The sequence below is a fragment of the Alosa pseudoharengus genome, unplaced genomic scaffold (assembly GCF_046254945.1).
Source record: "Alosa pseudoharengus isolate Yale_2024_CS ecotype anadromous, Long Island Sound unplaced genomic scaffold, YU_APseudo_1.1 YU_APseudo_1.1_scf_23, whole genome shotgun sequence".
Taxonomy (NCBI): Eukaryota; Metazoa; Chordata; class Actinopteri; order Clupeiformes; family Clupeidae; genus Alosa; species Alosa pseudoharengus.
This window is the reverse complement of record NW_027468685.1, coordinates 22,203,648-22,225,989: the sequence shown is the minus strand read 5'-3', so window position 1 is coordinate 22,225,989 and position 22,342 is coordinate 22,203,648. Positions and strand designations below refer to the sequence as shown.

The 22,342-nt window shown below is 41.9% G+C and overlaps 1 protein-coding gene across 1 annotated transcript in view; it reads right to left on the bottom strand.

Annotated features, from left to right (window-relative positions):
• col11a2 (collagen, type XI, alpha 2) overlaps nt 1-22,342 on the bottom strand; it is a 42,373-nt gene that overhangs the window by 3,863 nt on the left and 16,168 nt on the right. Inside the window, exons 7-57 of the mRNA XM_076302061.1 lie at nt 20,111-20,239; nt 18,459-18,680; nt 17,057-17,110; nt 16,775-16,816; nt 16,576-16,638; nt 16,299-16,373; nt 16,001-16,087; nt 15,803-15,859; nt 15,564-15,617; nt 15,342-15,395; nt 15,048-15,101; nt 14,900-14,953; nt 14,612-14,665; nt 14,359-14,403; nt 13,810-13,863; nt 13,677-13,721; nt 13,407-13,460; nt 12,457-12,501; nt 12,309-12,362; nt 11,867-11,911; nt 10,384-10,437; nt 9,960-10,004; nt 9,613-9,666; nt 9,292-9,399; nt 8,967-9,020; nt 8,802-8,855; nt 8,169-8,213; nt 7,853-7,906; nt 7,715-7,759; nt 7,569-7,622; nt 7,414-7,467; nt 7,192-7,245; nt 6,521-6,718; nt 6,223-6,276; nt 5,971-6,078; nt 5,571-5,678; nt 5,395-5,448; nt 5,229-5,282; nt 4,972-5,079; nt 4,788-4,841; nt 4,477-4,530; nt 3,297-3,350; nt 2,632-2,685; nt 2,434-2,541; nt 2,289-2,342; nt 2,000-2,053; nt 1,554-1,607; nt 1,405-1,458; nt 1,155-1,262; nt 603-656; nt 330-491 (exon numbers count right to left, since the gene is read on the bottom strand). Coding sequence (XP_076158176.1) covers nt 330-491; nt 603-656; nt 1,155-1,262; nt 1,405-1,458; nt 1,554-1,607; nt 2,000-2,053; nt 2,289-2,342; nt 2,434-2,541; nt 2,632-2,685; nt 3,297-3,350; nt 4,477-4,530; nt 4,788-4,841; nt 4,972-5,079; nt 5,229-5,282; nt 5,395-5,448; nt 5,571-5,678; nt 5,971-6,078; nt 6,223-6,276; nt 6,521-6,718; nt 7,192-7,245; nt 7,414-7,467; nt 7,569-7,622; nt 7,715-7,759; nt 7,853-7,906; nt 8,169-8,213; nt 8,802-8,855; nt 8,967-9,020; nt 9,292-9,399; nt 9,613-9,666; nt 9,960-10,004; nt 10,384-10,437; nt 11,867-11,911; nt 12,309-12,362; nt 12,457-12,501; nt 13,407-13,460; nt 13,677-13,721; nt 13,810-13,863; nt 14,359-14,403; nt 14,612-14,665; nt 14,900-14,953; nt 15,048-15,101; nt 15,342-15,395; nt 15,564-15,617; nt 15,803-15,859; nt 16,001-16,087; nt 16,299-16,373; nt 16,576-16,638; nt 16,775-16,816; nt 17,057-17,110; nt 18,459-18,680; nt 20,111-20,239 — 3,564 coding nt within the window. The remainder of the gene's footprint in view (nt 1-329; nt 492-602; nt 657-1,154; nt 1,263-1,404; nt 1,459-1,553; nt 1,608-1,999; nt 2,054-2,288; nt 2,343-2,433; nt 2,542-2,631; nt 2,686-3,296; nt 3,351-4,476; nt 4,531-4,787; nt 4,842-4,971; nt 5,080-5,228; nt 5,283-5,394; nt 5,449-5,570; nt 5,679-5,970; nt 6,079-6,222; nt 6,277-6,520; nt 6,719-7,191; nt 7,246-7,413; nt 7,468-7,568; nt 7,623-7,714; nt 7,760-7,852; nt 7,907-8,168; nt 8,214-8,801; nt 8,856-8,966; nt 9,021-9,291; nt 9,400-9,612; nt 9,667-9,959; nt 10,005-10,383; nt 10,438-11,866; nt 11,912-12,308; nt 12,363-12,456; nt 12,502-13,406; nt 13,461-13,676; nt 13,722-13,809; nt 13,864-14,358; nt 14,404-14,611; nt 14,666-14,899; nt 14,954-15,047; nt 15,102-15,341; nt 15,396-15,563; nt 15,618-15,802; nt 15,860-16,000; nt 16,088-16,298; nt 16,374-16,575; nt 16,639-16,774; nt 16,817-17,056; nt 17,111-18,458; nt 18,681-20,110; nt 20,240-22,342) is intronic.

Below are 22,342 nucleotides of genomic sequence, written 5' to 3'. Positions count from 1 at the left end.
AGAGTCTCTACCAAAGTCATGTTAACACTAACAAGGCCAAAAGTCCTGTGGCATCAAACACACGCTCTGATAATGTCAAAGAACTTCAGTTCAACAGCACAACGCATGGTGTTATGGTACACAATGGATACAGTTATCCTGGAAATCTGGCAAGTTAAGCCCAATGCTATTGCTAACCTAACCCCTTGAAAACGTGCAGTATACTCCAAAAAACTTCCACGGAGGATTGAAGCAACTTTCCCCAAGGTTCCCAAAGGTGTATATTTTAGCCGTGTCTTCAGAGAGTACAAACTACCGTGGGAAAAACAGTGATGGTGGATATCACTCACAGTCTCTCCTTTGGGTCCACTTGTTCCCTGGGGTCCTGAAAGTCCTCGGTCACCCTTCTCTCCCTGTTCACCGGGAGGTCCAATCAGACCGATCATACCTGGGTGTCCCTTCTCTCCCTTGGCACCAGGGTCTCCGTGAAGACCAGGCAAACCTGGAGGACCCTGGGAAAGAGAAAGAAATAGACAGACGTCAATGAAACAATACAGGAAGTAGAGTTCCAATTGCCTTCGGCCATTATCTGAGTCTCTAATAAGGTTATCTGATTATCTTACAAGAGGTCCAGGAGGTCCTTGCTGGCCAGCAGGGCCTGGAGAGCCTTGTTCACCCTGAAAGAGAGAGAGGGAAGCATTTGATCAACACCCATGAAGGATTTAAACAAATCTCAAAAAAGGTATGATATAATATTTGCAACTGGCCTATGCAATTGTGCCTATACATAAGATACCCTAGACTCAATAACAGTGGTTATTGCCAAGTGTGCTATAAATATCACTGTATTGAATTGGGTTGGACTGCTTTATTCTGCAGAACACAGCCACAAACAGTCAGTGTAAAGAGAGAGAGGATTGGGGGCCAAACCATTATAATCTCACAACAGCTGTTTCATTCAAACATTTCCTGTTGAACTGCTCTAAGACTCGGGGAGGTCTGTTAACACTGGGCTATTTTTACCGGAGGGTTATTTCAACTAAGCAAAATAACTGTTTGTTTCTTTGGAGCAAGACAGCAGTGGAGATTGTGCGGTTCCCTGCTGTGATGGCCTGGGTTGCCCAGTCCAGTTTCCTGGAGAAAGGTCTGAATGGCTGAAAAGCGTAGTGTCATACCACTGATCCAGGAAGTCCTCTCAGACCCTCAGTTCCTGGTTTTCCTGGGTTGCCCTGAGCTCCGACTGGGCCGGTCTTTCCTGGAGGTCCAGTAGCACCTGAATCTCCCTAAAGCAGAAGAAGAGCAAGCAGCGCTTTGGCATTCAGTTGCATTAAGCCTGTAATCAGTACAGTCTGGCTAATGCCTCATTTTTTACTTTTAGAAACCATAACAGAAAGTGCATCATTAGTGACACCTGGCCACACTTACCTTGGCACCCTTCTCTCCCTGACGTCCCTCTGGTCCTCTTGTGCCGGCAGGACCCTGAACATTGAACAATCACAAGTTGAAGATGATTACTCATGGGTGAACACTGATGATGTGCAGTGGCTGGACTTAATATTCCACAGAATACATACCCTCTTTCCGGGAGGCCCAGGTGGTCCGTTCTCACCAGAAGGTCCTGGAGAGCCCTAGATTAGAGTGAATAAGAGAAAACCGTTCATCAGAATGACACAATATATAACATTGTGATGAAAAGCAATTCTTTGAGATTTAAATAATTAAACTGCATCATATTCAGTCTACCAGTATAATGCATCTGCATTTTGGTCACAATAATTTTACATGCAATTTATTACTGTGTAAGGAGCAGAAGTGAAGAAGAAATGGTCTATTTCTACTGTGTATGCTATTGTACCCGAGACACTCAATGGGAATACAGTACTTTTGTTTCTACTTGCCAGACAGCAAGTATGCTGACAGGGTCTGAAAGTACTGCAGTAGTAACCATGGTAACTAAAAAGAAAAGAAGCTGAGTGGTACTTTGCAAAGGTAAAAACAGGAGTGATGGTTAGGTACTCACAGCTTCTCCTTGTTCACCGTCCTCTCCTCTTTCTCCCTTGGCTCCATCAGCTCCCTAGAAAAGACCAAATGTATGTTATAAAACTCAGTTGGTTTGGCTTGATACAGCCTTATTTGCATTAATCATAGGCAATCACTTGCAGCCAACCTAAACCAAAAATCTTGACCATCATTTGCAAATCAGAGGTATAACCAAGCTATATCTTCCATGCTATTATCTCAAAATATCTAATGCTGAATTTTCAAACGTATGACATAATTTACAGGATAAATGATCGGTCTGTACTTACTCTTGGGCCAACCTCACCAGGGGGGCCAGGATCACCAGGGAAACCAACAGGGCCCTACAAAAATACATTTAATATTTAATACATTTTTTACACGTTTTAAGATTCTGTATTCCTGCACTGACTAACATGCATGGTTTTCACTAACAGGGTTTCCTTTGGGTCCGTCATCTCCGGTAGGTCCTCTTCCGCCTCCTGGTCCAGCAACTCCGGGTTGTCCAGACTCTCCCTTCTCACCGCGCTCTCCACGAGGACCCTGTCATTGGACAATATGGCTGTCAGTCATAGACCTGATTTGATGTAGTCTACTTCAGGTATGAGTGGGATGACAGAAGTAAACAATTACCTTCTTTCCAGGCTCTCCGCCAATTCCAGGTGGACCAGACTCACCAGGCTCTCCCTGTCAGTGACAGATATCTTTGGTTAGTCCATGGTTTCAGTCATTGTTAAAACTCTCTCAATAGTATAAGTATATATACTCTTTTGATCCAGTGAGGGAAATTTGGTCTCTGCATTTATCCCAATCCGTGAATTAGTGAAACACACTCAGCACACAGTGAACACACAGTGAGGTGAAGCACACACACTAATCCCAGCACAGTGAGCTGCCTGCTACAGCGGCGCTCGGGAAGCAAGGGCACTTCAGCCGTGCCTACTGGTCAGGGTTCGAACCTGCAACCCTCCGGTGACAAGCCCGAAGCGCTAACCAGTAGGCCACGGCTGCCCATAAATAAGCAATATGTAACACTTGTGCAACTACCAATGATCAGCAATTTACTGACTGCAAAGGTATACATAATAGAAATAGTGTCACAATCACTCCTTCACTCTTAACTAACATAACTGATATTGTCATTGATATTTATTTGTTACAAACATAGAGGCACACAATTGTGTTTTGTTGTATGGTTCCTTGAGGATGCTGACTCTATACCCACCAGGCACATCAGTCATTAGTGACAAATTAACAATTCAAATTTTAACTCATTTACATTTTTTTTTAAATCATACCTTCTCTCCTGCAGGACCTGGGTTGCCAATACCTCCAGGAGGACCTTGAGGACCCTAATGAGGAAACATATGTGGCATTAGTGGGCATCAAAAAAATTATTAGCAATATACAATTATTATAATGTACATTTAATTTGCTCATGTGTATTTTGTGTCTTTGACATGACAAGAACAATTGTTCTGAGTGAAACAATTGTCATGTAATCTTACAGTACCTGTTAGCATCTAGCATTGTAACAACACTGATATTGAGATGGCAATTCGCTAATTTGAACGAGTTGGATTCCCCTTCAGTAAGGTTAAAAACTACAACTAAAATGATACATAGTCCAACATAGAGAATATCAAGTCAAGTTTTTGCCATTTGCAAAACAGGCGCATGTATAAAAAGACAGAACACTCATTCTCATTCACTCAATTAAAAATACACTACTAAAAAGCAATACAATTAATAAAATTAATAAATACATAGTGCACTAGTGCCAGCTTGTCCCCCTAGGGATTACACAGCAAGATGAGGTAGGTGTGTGAGTGAGTGTGTACGTGTGTGCGTGTGTGCGTGTGTGCGTAACCGCATGTGTCCCAGTGTGTCAAGTCCGCGTCTGAGGTGGGACAGGGTATTCTAAACCAGATACAATGTCCTTAGCCAGCAGTCTGGTGGCTGCTGGGTAGAAGCTATTGTGAAAACGTGTTGTATTTGCCCTTATGCTCTCTGGTCGGTGATGTCTCAGCACACGATCCGAGTTTCTCCACCTAAATCGTTAGCTTACACCACCATGACGGGCTATACATGGATAATTAGAGTATATGAGAACAGCATGATGTCCTCGACTGCAGTGATAGGATGACATTATGTTATTTTAGTCCAAATGTGGCACTGACATACAGTAACTTGAGAGGAAGGAGGAAGCGGAACGGTCATGTCCTGTGTTGTCACATCTCACAGGAGAATCAGGCTGATTTTGTGTTTCATTCACCACTTGTGACAATCTGGGGTGTGGGGGTGTGTGTAAGGGGGGGAATTTTTCCTACTCCAGCCTATTACTTTGGTCTAAAGTGCCAACTTGTGCTGCAAAGCTAGCTCAAGCAATCCAAAACAATGGATAGACAGCTATGACTATGGTAACATATCAACCAGACAGATGACCAGAGAGATGGACAGACAGACAGACAGACTTACATCGGCACCGTTGGGACCAGCTGGGCCACGTGGTCCTGGAGGACCAGGAGGTCCCTGTCGAGAAAACCCAAAAAAGAGCCAAGTCAGCCACACTATTAATTCCATTTTATGTTTCAATTAATGATCAGTGTTGCAAAAAGACATCAAACCAAGGCACAAGTCTCAATAATCGGTTTTGCTGTTGTGGGTGGATTTGTTGATGGTGTGTAGTTGCAGTGTACCAATGATACAGTGCTAGTTACAGGGACATACATGCTATAGATCATGAGATGTGGATATGATGTAAATATGCATCGAAAGTGGTAACTTACCATTGGTCCACCATCTCCAGTCTCTCCCTTCTCTCCAGATGGGCCAGGCAATCCCTACACAGAGGAAAGAACAGCTTCAGACACAAACTATCCTTCAGACACAAACTATGAAGGTTCAAAAGAAATATGCAGACAGACACACTATGTTTGTGAATGTGTGAAAAGAAAAGAAATGTCTGTGTACCTGCAGACCAATAGGACCTGGAGGTCCTGGGAATCCTCTTGTTCCTTCATCTCCCTTGGCTCCAAAGATACCCTGCTGACCTCTGGCACCGGTCTCACCATCAGCTCCCTACAAAGCACATAGGAACTGGAATCAGAACTTCCAACTGGAATCAGAACTTCCTGCATCAACTTCCATCCAAGCCAACGGACAATGTGAATGTGAACTATCAGAAGCTATTAGATAGCGCATCAAGCAATGTTTTTTCTCATACTTACAGCAGCACCAGGCTGGCCAACTGGACCCATTGATCCTGGTGGACCAGGAGGACCCTTTGGAATAAAGAAACAGATATTGAGGGATAGGCAATATTGAGAGAGACCGATGTTCCAGTCCAATTACTGTACACTGTACACCAACATCAAAGACTGCGGTGTTACTCACCTGCTCTCCCTTTCCTCCTTTAGCTCCCTTCTGGCCGTGCTCACCAACCTCACCCTGTAGCAAAACCAAAGCATTACGGACATGGTACACAAAAACAAATCTCTCCAGAGCCTCCTAAGTTCTTAAAACGGGCAACATATGGTAACAGCTTTAGAGGTATTGGATGGGTCACTGGCCTTGTCTCCGTCCTCTCCGGGAACTCCTGGTGGTCCTGCAGGGCCAGGGAGACCCACTGGGCCTTGGAGTCCGTCACGACCAGCTGGGCCCATAGGTCCTTTCTCTCCCTGAGAGGGACGGAAGAAGTAAAGTGGTACAAAGAAGTGAATCAAGACTGCATCACACTATCCAACCAACATTACTGTCAACAACTAATTTTACCAATTAGCCTTTTAATGACCGTTATATTATGATACCAGAGAGGCAGATAATAACAGACAAAATAATATACTTTAAATAAGTAAGAAATAATCATAACCGATGCTGAGACAGAAGACTATGCAATAGCAAAGACAATACAATACAATACAATGTAATATGTCCTGTGTCACAGGCTTTGTGTGAGGAGGACAAACTTACAGGCACTCCCTTCTCTCCTGCAGCTCCAGGTGGTCCCTGAGGTCCTGGTCTTCCTGGGGGTCCGATGGGGCCTGCTCCGCCAGCTGAGCCCCTCTCACCTGAAGATCCCTGGGGTTATGGAAGTAACATTTAATCACCACCAGTCCCACTTATGAATATGGATATTGTGAATGTCCCACAGTAAAGTGGCTCATAACATCTATAACACCAGTAGTGATAACATCTAATGGTTGTTTTGTTTGAGAGACTTACGGCTGGGCCAGGAGGACCAGCTGGGCCTTCACTTCCTTTGAGTCCAGGGCCGCCCTACAAAAGAGCATAACGGTTTAATGCATTTCATGAATATCCATCCTACAATTGTGTGAAGCAATTGCAATACAACATATTTTTGTATCTTGTATTTGGTCATTCTGTGGCTGATAAATGAAAATATAGATTTTTTTTCATCAGTGTGGTGAAATAGGCCTTTAGTGGCAAAACAATATCCTAACGTTAGCATAATCCAGCATTAGCACTTAGCAAAACCCTGTTGGTTGGTCAGTCTTCTCACCGGGGTTCCTGGCAGTCCTCTCTCTCCGGGGAATCCTCTCAGACCAGGGGGTCCATCTTTTCCGGGTCCACCAGGGGGACCGGGGTCACCCTTGGTTCCTTCCTTTCCAGAAGGTCCAGCCAAGCCCTGCTCACCTGGTGGTCCAGGGGGGCCAGAATGTCCACGCTCACCCATTGGGCCGGTCTCGCCTGCAGGACCCTATGACAATACATAACACAATAGTTGAGTAAAAAGACCTGACACGATGCAGTGTTGACATACAGATGCAAGGTGTTTTTATACAAACACCCAAATCAATCAATCAAGATCAGGTGATACAGTCCACATCATAGAAGACAACATAGACAACAGTAATTAATCTAATAAACCAATTTACTATAGGTTCCCAATAGGTGTCATCAGGTAACACATCCATAGATGGCAAACAATGTTTTTTTTTGCTGTGTGATCCCTTGAATATGCAGGCTACACAGCCAAATCTCACACATTTCCAATTTATTTCAATTAAATAATTATGACTAAGGGCATATATATTGGAAGTGTTCAAATCTTGAGAGGCTTCGGTAAAAAGTGAAGTGGAAAGTGTATTTCCCCCAGTACTAGAAAGCCAAAGCCCGAGGTCATGGGTTTGTACCCCAAGGTTGAACCAGTCAGCAACAAAAATGGCTTACCTGAGGTCCAACAACTCCTGGTCCTCCAGGAGGGCCAGTCTTGCCTTGGAATCCCTGAGAAAGAGAGAATTATTTGGTTCAGTCATGATGCTTCATGGGCTCCTAGGGTATGTAACAATATTCAAATAATAATAATGAGCTCTGTATGAAATAGCAATGAGTACCCCTGTAACTTGAGTACTGTAAATCACTGCGCAACTGTAATAACGCTTTAAAACTTACGACTTCGCCTCTCTGTCCAGGGTGTCCGGGCAGTCCATCTTTCCCTGGTGGTCCCTTGGATGGATTAAAGGAAAAAGTTCAAATATGACACAGTGACATAGCATTTTTCTTGCTAGACTGTGTAAATTGCATTAATGCACAATGGTCTTTCTTACGGGAGGTCCCTTTGGCCCAGGGAATCCGTTTGCTCCTTGAGGCCCGGGCAGTCCCTGTAAAGAACAGTGATATAATGTGAGTCATGATAGTAATATTTGTTAAAATCTAATAACAAATAAATAAGCGTCATCGATGAGTCACTCACCCTCTCTCCTGGTGGACCGGAGGGGCCATCGCTTCCTGATGAACCCTGTGAGAAAAAAAATGTTTAGAGCAATTAGTTTACTTGAGCTCACGTGTATTGATAATTCCTTTTTAATAAACTTCATTTTTGGCATCTCACCTTGGCTCCAAGCTTTCCGGTGGAACCACGAGGACCTCTCTGACCCCTGGGTCCCTAAAAGAGATGCAACACATAACAATATAAATTCAAAGTTGCCCACAAGCACCAACAAATGTTTAAATAAGTTTAACTGAACTATGGTAAACTGAAACAGAATGGGGCTGGAATTGAAATACAACAGTACAATTGAATTTACCTAAATTGTGTATGAACGCATGCAGACTGACCAAGAAAAGTGAACTGAACTAATTTCATCATAAATATCTAATGCATTTTATTGTAAATCTATTAAAGTGAGTGGTGTTGTGCAACTTACAGTTGGTCCTCTCTGTCCTCTTGGACCGGACTTTCCAATAATACCCTACAAAAATGTAAAAATGAGCTGTTAAAGTCATATGCACTTCAGAAACAGGTGTTTTTGAACAAGTATGTCCTCTCTATTTTGCTCTATTTACATTACTCAAGTAATAACAGATTGAGCATGATGATATCGCCATTATACAATGTTAAAAAGTCAATATAAGTATAAGTATATATACTCTTTTGATCCTGTGAGGGAAATTTGGTCTCTGCATTTATCCCAATCTGTGAATTAGTGAAACACACTCAGCACACAGTGAACACACAGTGAGGTAAAGCACACACTAATCCCGGCGCAGTGAGCTGCCTGTAACAGCGGCGCTCGGGGAGCAGTGAGGGGTTAGGTGCCTTGCTCAAGGGCACTTCAGCCGTGCCTACTGGTCGGGGTTCGAACCAGCAACCCTCCGGTTACAAGTCCGAAGCACTAACCAGTAGGCCACGGTATAAAGTATATATAGTCATACCATCTCCATTGACATTGGCAGTGTGAGCTTTGTTTGAAATTTTTCACTTCCATCATATTTTTTCATTTCATTCATTCATTCATTCTGCAATCTAATTTATCCTTTATGCCTGTAATGGCCCTTACCCTTGCGCCTTTCTCGCCGTTAGCACCAGGGAATCCTGGGAAACCAAGAGATCCCTGTGGACATAACACATAAAGTCAGGTTTGTGAGCACCTACAGTAGCTGTCATATCAATTATCATAGTCAATTATCATAGTAAATCAATTATAGTAATTTCTGTCACTGACCTTGATTCCTTGTCTTCCAGGATATCCAGGCAGACCAGGAACACCAAGTTTACCCTGTAATTAGATACAAGTTTTAGGATAAGACAACTAAAATATGTCTCACTTCAGAAAAACATTGTAAACTATAAAACCATTAGACTTTAAATAAAAAAAAAAACACATAAAGGATACATAAAGTTACACATACATCTATAATACAGTTTTTCACATTGTCTTTCATGGAGGACTGGTAATGGTTTCCCTTGAGTCCTTTAAAGGGCTTATCTAGAATCTATCTGTGTAATCCAGGTCCGTTTTAGATGAAAGATTCTTTTTGTTGACCCACCTTCTCTCCAATGAGTCCAAGAGGGCCGATCTCACCAGGGGGTCCAACACGACCTTTTGGCCCCTCTGCACCATCCTCTCCCCTGGGGCCAGGAACTCCCAACTCTCCCTATCAGATCATTCAATGCATTATTCTTCAATTAATTAAACAAATAGTGTGCACAGTTATTATTGATATATAACCTATCTGCATGAAATGACTGAAGTACAGAAGTTAATATAATATTTGGTGGTCTAAACACTGATTGAAAATATCAGATAATATCAGAATGATGATGTAAGTGTGATGATATGTAAATAAAAGGATGTAGATCAGTCTTACTCTCTCTCCCTTTGCTCCAAAGTCTCCTTTGATTCCAGGGAATCCATCTTCACCCTAGCAATCCAGAAAATGACTTCATGAATATTCAGTGTCTCATTACGATGGTGAGCAACCTCAATATGGAGGTCAGGGACAAAAACACTTAAAACAAAATGATGAATGAACATGCTAGGTGAGAAGGATGGCATCCACAGCTGTTCTAATTGACACCCATGCACATTGTTGATTGCATTACTTCAATGGTTTATCCACTGAATAATTTTGATAACATTTCTAAAATATGCACATAAGTCTTACTTGTTTGCATTACAGAAGATAAAACAGTGTTCACGTAAACTGTCACGTACCTTCTCACCCTTGTGTCCCTTCAGTCCACGGATACCTTGCTCGCCCTGTAATGTTTGTGTGGAAACTTATTGTGTAAATATTTCAAAAAGTGCAGTACTGTTACACAAACAATTCAATGACAGTAAAACTATAGGAAACAATAGAACAGTGTGTATAACTTAATTAAATATATATTAAAAGGGAAATTAGGCTAATTAATATTATAAGATACAAAATACAGGCCTATAAATTATGCTGTATAATGCTGTGTAAAATAAAACAGTTTTAACAAATGAGGATGGAATCATCTGCCATTTGAAAATATGATGCATTGTTGGATATAGACAAGTTAAACATGATGTAAAAAGTCACACCGTACCAACATATTTCACCAAATATGAACAATATGGTATGATTTTGGTAATACCGATGATCATGACTTACCTTAACTCCACGAGGGCCAGGATAGCCAATAGGACCCTGAGGGCCACTGGGTCCCTGGAATATGATAAGAAAGAGGACATGAGAAAAATAGATTCTTTGAAGTTGGGATACAATGTAACATACCAGTATATCTGTGTAAACTCTGCAAACTAACACTAGGGGGCCTAATTTGAATGCAGGGAAAAGTGTAAAGTCTACGAGCAAAGTTCTCATGCATGAACTAACGGCATTACGTGGCGTGAGACAGATTTCAGCTGACCCACCAATATTTGTGCTTAGGAGCTTTCTCGTGGTATTACATTTGCAAATAGATGTTGCATAGTTATTAGGCAGCATTTAAATTAGGTCCATAGAACTAAATAATAGTTTGCATCCTTAACATTTAAGCACAGAGTTGTAAGCATAGAGTTTTGTATAAAACTGACAAGCTAACTAGCTAACAACCAAAGTGCTTACAAACATCTACAACAGCACTGATAAAATGTAGCTAACTTGAAGTGAACTGAAGTGTGGTATTTGGGCATGTTCAATATATTTGGCAACATAGTGCTACAAAAGATATGTGTTATACATTGTGAAAAGCACTGGCAGCTGGTGGGACCCCTGGGTAATTTTATATCTGAATAAATAATTTCAATTAATTTCAATTAATATAATAATTAATAATTGATATAATTTGATGATAGTTTTATTGTATCGATATTATAAAGTTAACTAACTGCAGCCAAATAAATACCTTAAAATGGTTTAAAAACCTGCATACTTGTAGTGTTGCTACACATAATATGTAATGACAAGCTGTATGTAGCATATTAGCTAACAACACAACATAATATATCAGCAATCAGTCCAAGTAGAAATCAGAAGAAAAAGTAGTGAGGCTCTATCCTGGTAAAGCTTGAAGCTTTACACTTTCTGAAATGGGAATTGTCCACATGACTTGGCAAGCACCCAACTGTGCAAGTTTGCTTTTTCACTTTTTTATTTATTTGATTTAAAGATATTTAATTAAATTAAATGTAATTCTGTAAAATTACATTGCTACATATTTCCAAATGTGGCCAAATCACAGGGCTCCTTCAAAAATATAAGGAGATACAATCGATGTTTGCAAGAAAAAACTGACAAAAAGTACAGACATGACTTTCTTGAGTTCTTAAGGTTAATTTATTCTCTAACTACTGCTGATCTTAAAATTATGTATTCCATCTTTCTCTTTACTGTATCAACTCAAAAAACAAAAACTAGTATGTTAAACAAGTGACTATTAGTTCTGTTGCTTTTCTAAAGTCATTGATTCAATATCCCTTAATACCCACATGAATAAAGTGCCCTCAAAGGCACCCTTTCATTCATGTCTACACTCAGGGCATTCTTTTCCCATACAAAAGGTTCATAGATTTTTAGTTAATGTTCCTTGATACAAAGTTATTCCCTGTTGAAGGTGATATTTAATCAGTCAGGGTATTTGATCTGAACCCACCTGGTTTCCTTTGGTGCCACCAGGTCCCTCCTTTCCTGGGTGACCCTGGGGGTAAGAGGAGAAGAGATCAGGAGGGCAAACTCGACGTATGTAAGATCGGTGAATTCTTTAATCCACAGCACAATGAATGCATACATTTATTGGCCTGCACAATCTCTGGTGCCATACTGTGCTGTTCATGCTTGACTTCACATGACAAAAAACCTAATTATTGGGGCTTATCTGTTGATAGCTACTTGTAATCTGCTGGGGAATTTTGGTCAATATATGGACTTTGCATTGTAATTTTGACAAGTCCAATCAGATACATGGAAATTCTGTAGGATTTTGATAACAGCTGTCAATCTTTTGGTCTGTATGCTGAGACACAGACTACTCGTAGATTTTCCGCAGGAGGTGACTGGTTCCTTCTCACAGAGAGGAGGGACGGTACAGTACTTACTGGGGGGCCATCAGCTCCTGGCATGCCTGGCAGACCGGGCTTTCCTCTTGGTCCCTGGAAGAAACCAAATCGGCGTCATGCCACTTCTGATGCATGGTGAAAGATGCCAACTTAAAATGACAGAGTTTATTTTTCAGTTTGTGTTTACCTTCTCGCCTGGCGGTCCGTTAGCTCCCTGAGGTCCTGACATTCCCTGAAATCCCATGTTAATATTGCATGTTAACATCTTTTACAAGTCAGCATATTTTAATACGAAACAATGTGCGTGTTGTAATGGGACTGCTGCTATTTGATCAAACTGCTGGGGGAAATAATAGTAGTCGCTTTGTGACAATATCAATCAGAACAAAGCTTGTTGTTTATCCAACTACTGATGAAGTGATTCTGTTGAGTTACTGGACTACTTGGGTTTATTGATACATTCTATGGGTGCAGCATAGTGATACCAACTAGTGTATACTATCAATGCACATCAGGATGTGCTTTAGCTACTTCTGGGATGTTTGATGGACAAAGTCAGCAGCCTATATGACTAGCTATAATTATACACTTGCATACTGCACTAGCCTATAGCATAGGCACTCATTAAAAGTTGGGCCTGGCTTGAAATGGACAGAGACACTATTTTAAAAATAGTAAATAGTAATCTATTCATTGTGTAGCCTGAAATGCAGTGAATGTCAAAGCCAATGTGTTCATCTAGCCAAAAGTCAACTTGGAAAGGGTCCATTAGTATAGAAGGCATCACCTCTTGCAAATTGGTAAAAGATTAAAATAGGTCTCCAATTGGAACCTCTGGTTTGTGAAAAACATTTTCCAGGCTAAAATAAGACAAATCTGAAAAGATAGGGTAAACATCCAACATTTGAGCCTGTCCAGCAATTTGTTTAAGTATATATATATATTTTAGACTTTTTGGATTTATTCAGATAGGACAGTGAGAGTGAGATGGGGTGGGATTGGGAAATGACCGCAGGTCAGATTTTAACCCGGGTCCATGTGGGCACTTGGACCTGAATGTGGTATGGATGCTGTAGCCGCTTGTGCCACCGCTCCCCCCATCCAAATGTATATACAAATTGACCTTTGACCTCTTACCTGAGTTCCTGGTTGACCCTGCTGCCCAGGTGGGCCGGGCTCTCCCTGGGGTCCCTAAAACAGAAGATCAGGAAAAATGATGGTGAGTAAGGCTACCAGACCATTTACTTCTTGCCATAGTTTTTACTGTCCATATCATATCAAAAACATACAATTACTGCTACACTGCCCAAGAATCAAGAATGAAAATATGTGTAAAAGTTTTGTCTGGTGATACAGATGACTTTCGACAAATGTGTAACTTTAACAATAGAACAAAGAACAACTAACCAAGTTTCCTTTAGGACCATGAGGACCATCATTTCCACGCACACCCTAAAATTAGAGATTAAAATGATTAGAGGATAAGTAGAGATACATACATGCATGAAAACCCTGATAATCTGAGTGCATCAATACTTACAGGAGGTCCAGGGAGACCAGTGGGACCTTTGGGACCCAGCAGACCACGGGGTCCCTAAAGTACAGGAGAGAGGGGGGGACAGACACAATTCAGGAGATGGACACGAGGGAAATGTATAGACATAGACACATATTGCAATGTAATGTATAGACAATGTATATCATCACTGCCAGAATCACTGTGGCCAAACGTTTAACATGTGACCTGATTCTGCTTTCAGTCATATCCTTACAATATGATACAAATGGGCACTAATTAACTATCTTTGTGAAGAACTGGAGAAAAGTATGATGACATAGCAAACAAGAGGACAACATAAAGCACAGGGCTGCCAGCATGTGGTTTAAACCTCAATACTGCAAATGATCACAATCATAACATTTCCTAATGATTTATTCCCTAAAGTAGGCTTCCTGGATGTAAATTGGACTAAGATACCATAATACGCCAATAACGGCTGTCTCTGTACTAGAAAGAGCACATAATAAATCCAAATCAAATCAACAGTCAGGTAGGATTTTGATGCCGAGGCATTCAAGAAACACTTACTGGTTCACCTGGAAGACCTCTGGGTCCGACATCTCCGTCATCTCCCTGGAAACGAGACAGAGGTTCATGAGAGCAGATGGACATAGATGCAAATACAATTACCTTCTTCCAAAAACCCAGTGCTCTATGCTAAGCTATTACAGCATGGTTCCCTTAGACACATATCTGTTGCACTCCTGAGTCAGTACACAAAGTTGGAGAGCTGGCAGAACACATTTTCGTAATGATGTTTGTCATGATGGTTTTTACACACCCTCTCTCCATCCTCGCCAGGAGATCCTGGGACTCCCATTCCACCTGTGTTACCCTACAGAGCAGAAAACACAAACACTCATAAACATTGGACACTATTCCCATCACCCACTTATTACTCAATTACACAAGATCTACTTGTGTAGCGGACTTGTGGACTTGTGGCGTCTTTGCTTGCTTGTCACTGATGAAGGAACGTGTTGTAATACAATTGTAAGTTGTCAGGACAGGAGATGGGTGTTCAATGCCAAATTGACTCCAGAGCTGTGGAGAAACTGAGGACACTTACCCGCGTTCCTTTGTCTCCTGGCAACCCAGGAAGCCCATCAAAGCCACGGTCACCCTAAGAAAGACAAGTAGAAACAGAATTGAACAAAACTATTGATTTTTTGACACAATGGATGCACTGGCAGTTGTATTAAATAGGTTAGCTTTACCTTAACACCAGACTCTCCTGGCATACCGCGGGCTCCATCAGCTCCAGCACGGCCCTAGGAGGAGACAAAGGAACAGATAAAACATCTCCACCATTCAGATCTACAGAAGCACTTCCAATCACTATAACACACACTAAAGGCAAAGAGCTGTTGCTTATTTATCAATTCTTCTGTCATTTAAACATTGATTTAATCAATCCTTCATTTAAAGACCCATTCAATTTACCCCTCTGTCAAACACAGATCTCAGATCTCAAGCGAACAGATGGCACCACACCTGCGGCACTGACTCACCCTGCGTCCAGATTTGCCAGGTGGCCCAGACAATCCCTGAGGTCCTCTAGGACCCTGCGGAAAAACAACAGAGGTGTCTCTAGTGTGCCCAACATCACAGATCACAACAATTATCAACCATAAATCCCAACAACTACAACAATCTTGTGTTTAGATGCATAATCAATGTTGAATTGTTATCAAATGAATTGTAGTGTTGTTGCGGGAGTGAGTGTTTGTTACCTGAGGTCCAGGGTCTCCACTCTCTCCCTTCAGGCCAGGGCTACCAGGAGTTCCCTAAAACAGACAAGGCAGATGTTTCGTGTTTTTCATTATGTTGATATGTTTTTATTTTCTGTAAGAAAACCTGTTGTGTTGCAGTAGTTACGATTCAAAAACACTCTCAGATATGTTGCCACAAGAATTTGAAGCAGTAAGTAAGAATCTGAAGTCAAGATAAACAGCAGTGTTTTTCTTCTTACCACAGGTCCGGTACGGCCAGTGTAGCCCATTGCGCCAGGTGGTCCTTTCATAGCAAGCTAAAGAGACAAAGACAGCGTCAGTTACAGCATCAAGCTGGCATTTACCTAGTCCTGCTCACCATTCACACTGTCACTGGTCAGCACACACAGGTGATTTAGACACTACAGGAGTGTCCATAGGGGGAAGACGTTGCTTACCCGAGCCTGAGACAGGATAGCCTGGGCCTGGGCCTCTTGTGCTGAGGCGACTGGGCCTTTCTCTCCAGCACTGTTTCCAAAGCGGAACTACAAGAAGAAGGGAATCAGATTGGTTCTCCCTAATGACATGCATGTAAAGGTACACTCTTGTTTTCTGTGGTATAGGACATGTTATAGGACAAAACAGAGGGACATTAGTAAGAGTCAGGGCCTAACAGGGCGTGTGTGCAGGGCGGGTGCAAAGTGTGTAAGTTGTGTGTAGGCTGGGCTGGGTGAGGTGGAGGTATATGAGACTTACGGGCAGCATGACAGAGGTGCCAGGGGGTCCAGGAACTCCATCAGCACCAGCCAGTCCAGCTTTGCCAGGGGGACCCTGACGGAGGAAAGTGCTGCGGTCAACCATTTGATCATAACACTGGTCCGCACCGATACATCACTAAATCATTACTCCACATCAGCATCCATATTTTGGACATAGGAGCTACCTGGGGTCATAATGGAATCATACGCATCACATAAATATATGCATAGCATATGTAACTTACATACTAACAAACACACACTGACACACTCACCCTCTCCCCAGGATCACCAACAGAGCCAGGCGGTCCAGAGGGGCCGGCAGGACCAGGGAGACCCTGAAAATGAGAGGCATTGTGGGTATATGTGTAACTACAACACATATCATTAACAGTATGGATGGACTTATACAGTGATGAATTATGGACATGATTAGAATTGCCATGGATATTATGAAATATGAGAAGCACTCACTGCTGGTCCTTCAGGTCCTGGGGGTCCTTCAATCAACATGCCCTGTAAGATGCATTGTAAGAGTGAGGGAGGAGTGGAAGAGTCTTCAAAACTTGTAGTTTTGAAACTAAGACTAAAACTAAGATGTCCTAGATATTTATTAAGCCAAAAAGTTATTTAAATTATCATTCTGTTAAATGAAAAATGGAATCACGAAGCACAATAACTGTCTGAGTTCGGAACACATTTGACTTGGATAGGGCCCCCTGTAGGTAAGGAGGTGTAAGTGCAGTTCCCACTCACAGGCTCAAGGACAGCAGGCTCTCCCTTCTCTCCCTTCTGGGCACTCACGGCGGCCTGTGGGAAACAGATATGTAACCCAAAACACAGCTAAGTCAGTGCAGGGGAACCGAGAGAGCTGCCCTAATCAACGCCAGGCCCACTGCCCTCAGCTGAACTGGCCTCTTGGGCAAAGAGTACAGACGGACCGGTTAATGAGGGAAAACAGAGTGGAACGAGAGAGAAAATGTTGACATCAGATATGTGAAGGGCTACTGTGAGGAAGAACCCATGTGAATGACGTGGATGGGGCTCCAGTATGAGGTAGAACCATAGAGACTGGAGGCTCATACTGAAGGCTGTTATCTCATTTCACAGCCACACATATTTGGGAAAAATGAGAACTTATGTCATGCTCACATGATGGTCCACAAGGTCTAACAAAAATGTATGAGACATGCCTGACAATGCATGACATTTTTGTCTTGTGAAATAAATAAGCTACATTCTAGTCTGGAGAATTTCCACAAAAATGCCCCTATGCACCTATTTTACATTTGATTCTGTGGCATTTTACCCGTGTTGCTACCAATATACCAATGCACTGTTAGGGATTTCATTGCACTTGTAATCAACAATTCAATACAGCACCACACTCCTATATACAAACCATGTGCTTCCTTTGTACAATATTCCCATCGGCCTAATTAACTTAGCTTTGCCCAGAATTATTAAATTATTAGATGAAAACTGTTACCTGTAACATTACCAGGTGCTTGTGACAACCTTCTCTCCAATGAACAAATACAACTCTGCATGATTTACTCTGACACAATTGAGTTAGGCCTTAAAATTACTTTAGACAACAAAACCTTATTCAGAGAAAGTTAATCTCACATACAGAATGCACCCAATATGAACGAACCATTCTGCATTTTAGTATAGCTAGGAGTAGTCTGACTCAAATTCCATGACGCTTGGCAAGGCTCAGCACAGTTTGTGTCAGTGTAAACATAGCTGAAGCTGAAACAAATGTAGCTAGTCTTCTACCAAAGCTGTCTGAATAGGATACTGAAGAGACAGCAGGTTTGTTTATTTATTTATTTTTTCTGTTGAAGGGCCTGATTCACACAGCATTTGGGTTCAGGTTTTGATCCACTGTAGCAAACGACATTCGAGAAATGTGGCACAAGTCAGCAGAAAATCCACTTCTAACGAGGCACAAGGCTATGATTGTTCTGCTGGATGTGTCACAGTGGTCCTCTCCAAATCGCCAGGCTCCCTGAAATCCGCTCTGAACTGTAGTGCATATCTGCACTCCATAATGTGCAAACAGTATGGAAAAGAATTACAAGCACAAATCCCATTTCAGTGTCTGTGTGTGACTTCTGAAATGGGGATTTGGTGAGAAGCGGGCTTGACTTACGCCTCCCTCGTCCGTCACTGCGGACAGAGCAGGGCCCATCTGGCCAGCGTCGGTCTCTCCCTCGGGCATAGGCTCGCTGTAGTCCTTGTAGGAATAGTCGTATTCCTTCATGCCAAAATCACCAGTCACATACTCCTCTGTGAAAGTCTCGTCGGGAGACTGAGACGCCCCCTCGCCACCTGCCTTGGTCATGTCTACCTCCTCCACCACTGGTTCCTCCACCTGGGCCAGACCATTGGGAAGAGGATGTGGGGGTGGGGGGGGGGGGCAGATAGGAAACACCAAAGACAGAAATTGGACAGAATGGAACAGGAGGGTGACAGGAAGAGGATGAATGTTCATCAAGGATTCAAAAGTAGAGTGAAAGAGGGAAGGTAAGTATTTGAGAGTCAAGAGAGGTCAAAGAGGAAGAGGAGGGAAGAGGCAGGGAGATTCAAATGAGATAAGGCTTACCTGAGATGATACATAGACACTGGAGGAGGCCCTGAGTTGCAAATGATGCCTCTTTGTGAACCCAAAGCAGGCATCCTCTTTCAGTGTCTATGGAATTTCACTAGCTGCATGTACATCATTCCATCTTTCTCAAATACTGTCTTTCACCAAAGCATGACACTTCATACAGCGGATGTTTCATAATGGTATACATCCTGATTTGAACCCAAATGTGAAATGTCTAGGTACAGAATGCAGAATGATATTATGAATCACCACATTGCAATGTCATGAATGTGTTTTGCTTGGTGAGAGACATTGGCAGCTACTGTACAACTATGGCTAATGCACTAGAGCTAACTTACCATTTAGTTTGAGATTAACAAAATACTTTCCCAATGAAAAACCTTTCAGTTGACACAAATTTATTATAAGTTGTCTTACCGTAACTTCACGTTAATGAATATGTCAATGAGAGATTTACCATGTATTTAATATACTGTATAATATATTTTATATAATATGTATACACAACACAGTTTACCAATACCCCCAAAAATGACCAAAAATAAACATTTCAGAAAATAGACTACTTCCATATTGTATTGTTAGATGACTACTGTTGAATGAGATAGAATGCATGATATTCATTCTCTTAGAAGATAAACATTCCAATATGACTCGCACTCTTTCAAGATTTTTGTTCTTATGTCAAGTGGAGAGCTGTTGTCTCCTGTCTTGATATGAGAACAAAGTCTTATCTTGGGGTTAGATAGAGTGTGTGGCATACAAGTATGTTTGATAAGAATGAAGGCTATGCATTCTTCTCCAGAAAAAAAGTGCTGCACTTCTCATGGCACTGTTGGCTGAGGTGTGATACACTGATAAGAAATCAGATTGATAGTGCTTCTACAGTGTGTTAGAACCAGTCAAACAGGTTAGAATGACTGTACTACTCCATGTTAATTCACAACCAAAGGGGACTGGACTCACCTCCACCATTATTACACTGAGGTATCTGACTGCCACCATTGACTATGAGGAATCTGACAGGCTATTTTCATTAAATCTCTAGTGGAACATATTCCTTGACAAAGTATGACCTGGTTTGCTAAACTCATGTTTCATATGGTATTTTTTAAATATGATTATGTCTAATTTATTACTTTTTCTGGGAGGGGGGGGGGGTTCTGTGACTCCTACCAAAGTGTCAGGTTTACCTGGCCAGGAGTTGCATCATGTCCAATCACCTCACCATCTGGTTGTGGGGCTGATTCCTCCTCTAAGGTGTAATAATAATCCGTCTCAGTGGGGGTGGGACCACTCTCTGAGTAGGCAGGATCTATGTCCTGATTGGATGGGGGTAGGTGGATTCAGGGTGGAGATAAGAATATTTAAGGAAGAGTGAGTGGTTAGTTGGGGTTAAGATCCCAATGACTGTGTTAAAAGAAGAAGAGGAAGACCAAGGGCCACAGAAGGTATGTTTGTTGGCACAAATGACCGTGCTGACAAACATTGTAATTTAAATGTTATTATGACATTACACTATGATTAAAAAGAATTTTGAAGCTGGCATGAAAGATCTTACCATAAACCTTGTCATCCCAAAGGTTTATGGCATTCAACAAGATCTAATATCCCAGCAGGAATTTCTTCCCCAAAATTCCAGAACATATTAAAGGTGCCACAATGCCATGATGGGGTAAACCCCTTAGAATGTCAGGCAAATGACCTCAACAGGCCCATAACCTGACCAGTCCTTTGGCACTGATTAGAGTTGCAGTCATCGCCTCCAGCACATTAAAAAGTGAGTTATGTTGTCTTCTGTTAGGTCAAAAAGATCCTCTAAAGAAATTTGAAGGACAGAAGGTGAACAATACATCACTGCAAATCACAGCCTCACAGAAAGAGCATAAATAAATCATTTGTTTTCAGCTGCACCTTAACATATTTACTTTGTTTGCTGGGTATATAAGCAAACGTTGGATGATAAGCTTCAATGTGGTGTTGAACCTGCATTGTACTGCTACATTAGCATACCATGCAGATCAAATGAGAGAATGCTAACAATTGACTCTTTTGTTCTGTGAGACTGTTTACTCATATTTTGGGAAAATATGACCAAGACAGAGGCATCCCAGATACACAATGAAAGAAAGACAAGACAGGAGAAAATGACAGACAGATTTGAAACTTGTGGTGTATTATTTTAACATCTACAGACTGTTTGTATGTGTTTGTGTGGTAGCGTACTAAGTCACTATTTAAAAGATAGCATGCGCATCATTTTGTTTTCTTCTTACTACTCACTAGACAAGAGAGACAGCAGAACGAGTGTAGGACTTGGAGTGCAGACTCAAAGTTACAGGAGATCAAAATGGGAAACAGATAGAAGACTGTACAGATAGTCATGCGGCAGTATCACAGTCCGCTATATCATATCGTCTGTCATGATCGTACTGATCATATTGATATGTGATATGGTGGAGAGAGTCTAGGTCAGTATGTACCAACGTTCTGGGGACCAGGTTGCCATTTTTTTATTATTATTTTAAAGATCCCTGAGTATTTTTGTCCTGTCTAGTTCCAAGCTATCTGATTTGCTTTACTAACAAAGAAAGGGAAATTTCCACATTTCTTTCCAAATGAATGAACTGTGCTGCAACAATCCCGACATGAACAAATCACACATTGCAAAATTATAGCGTCAAGCTTAAAACGTAACATCAGAACTAAGGGTGCATCTGAACAAGGCCATGCCCTGTTTTCCTACAAGCAGGCAACTGAGTGGAAAGTAACATGGTCCCCAGAATCATCGGGTTGGACATAAAGCTCTGGACAGCCACCACGGGCTCTCTATTTGTACCTGTTGATAACCGTTGGTCGGTTTCTTCGGTTTTTCTGGCACTGGAAGGGTGGTGCCGCTGACCACAGACTTGTCGAAGGGAGGGAAATTTTTGGAGGTGGATTTGACGTTATTGACCTCAACAGTAACCTTGGCCTTCTCTGGCTTGGGGAGAGGAGGAAGTGGTAAGGGTACAGGAGCTGGTGCCTCTTTCTTAGGTGGTGGTTTAAAGGGAGGTTTTGGACGTTCCTCAACAATCTTAACAGTTTCAGTTACAACAACCTCTGGTTTTGGAGGTGGTGGTTTTGTAGCTGGAACTTTGACTTCTGTTTTGACTTTGACCACCTCAGTTTTGGTGACTTCTGGCTTGGCAGCAACAACTTCGACTTTCTCTGTTTTGATTACCTCTGCTTTAACAGGGGCCTTCACCTCAGTTTTAACAGTCTTGACCTTAACAGTTTCTGTTTTAGTGACCTCTGGTTTTACAGCAGTGACCTTGACCTCTTTGGTTTCTTCGGATTTGGTTGCTACCGTTGCGACAACTTTAACTGTTTCGGTTTTGGTGACTGGTTTAGCTGCTGTGACCTTGATCTCAGTTTTAACAACC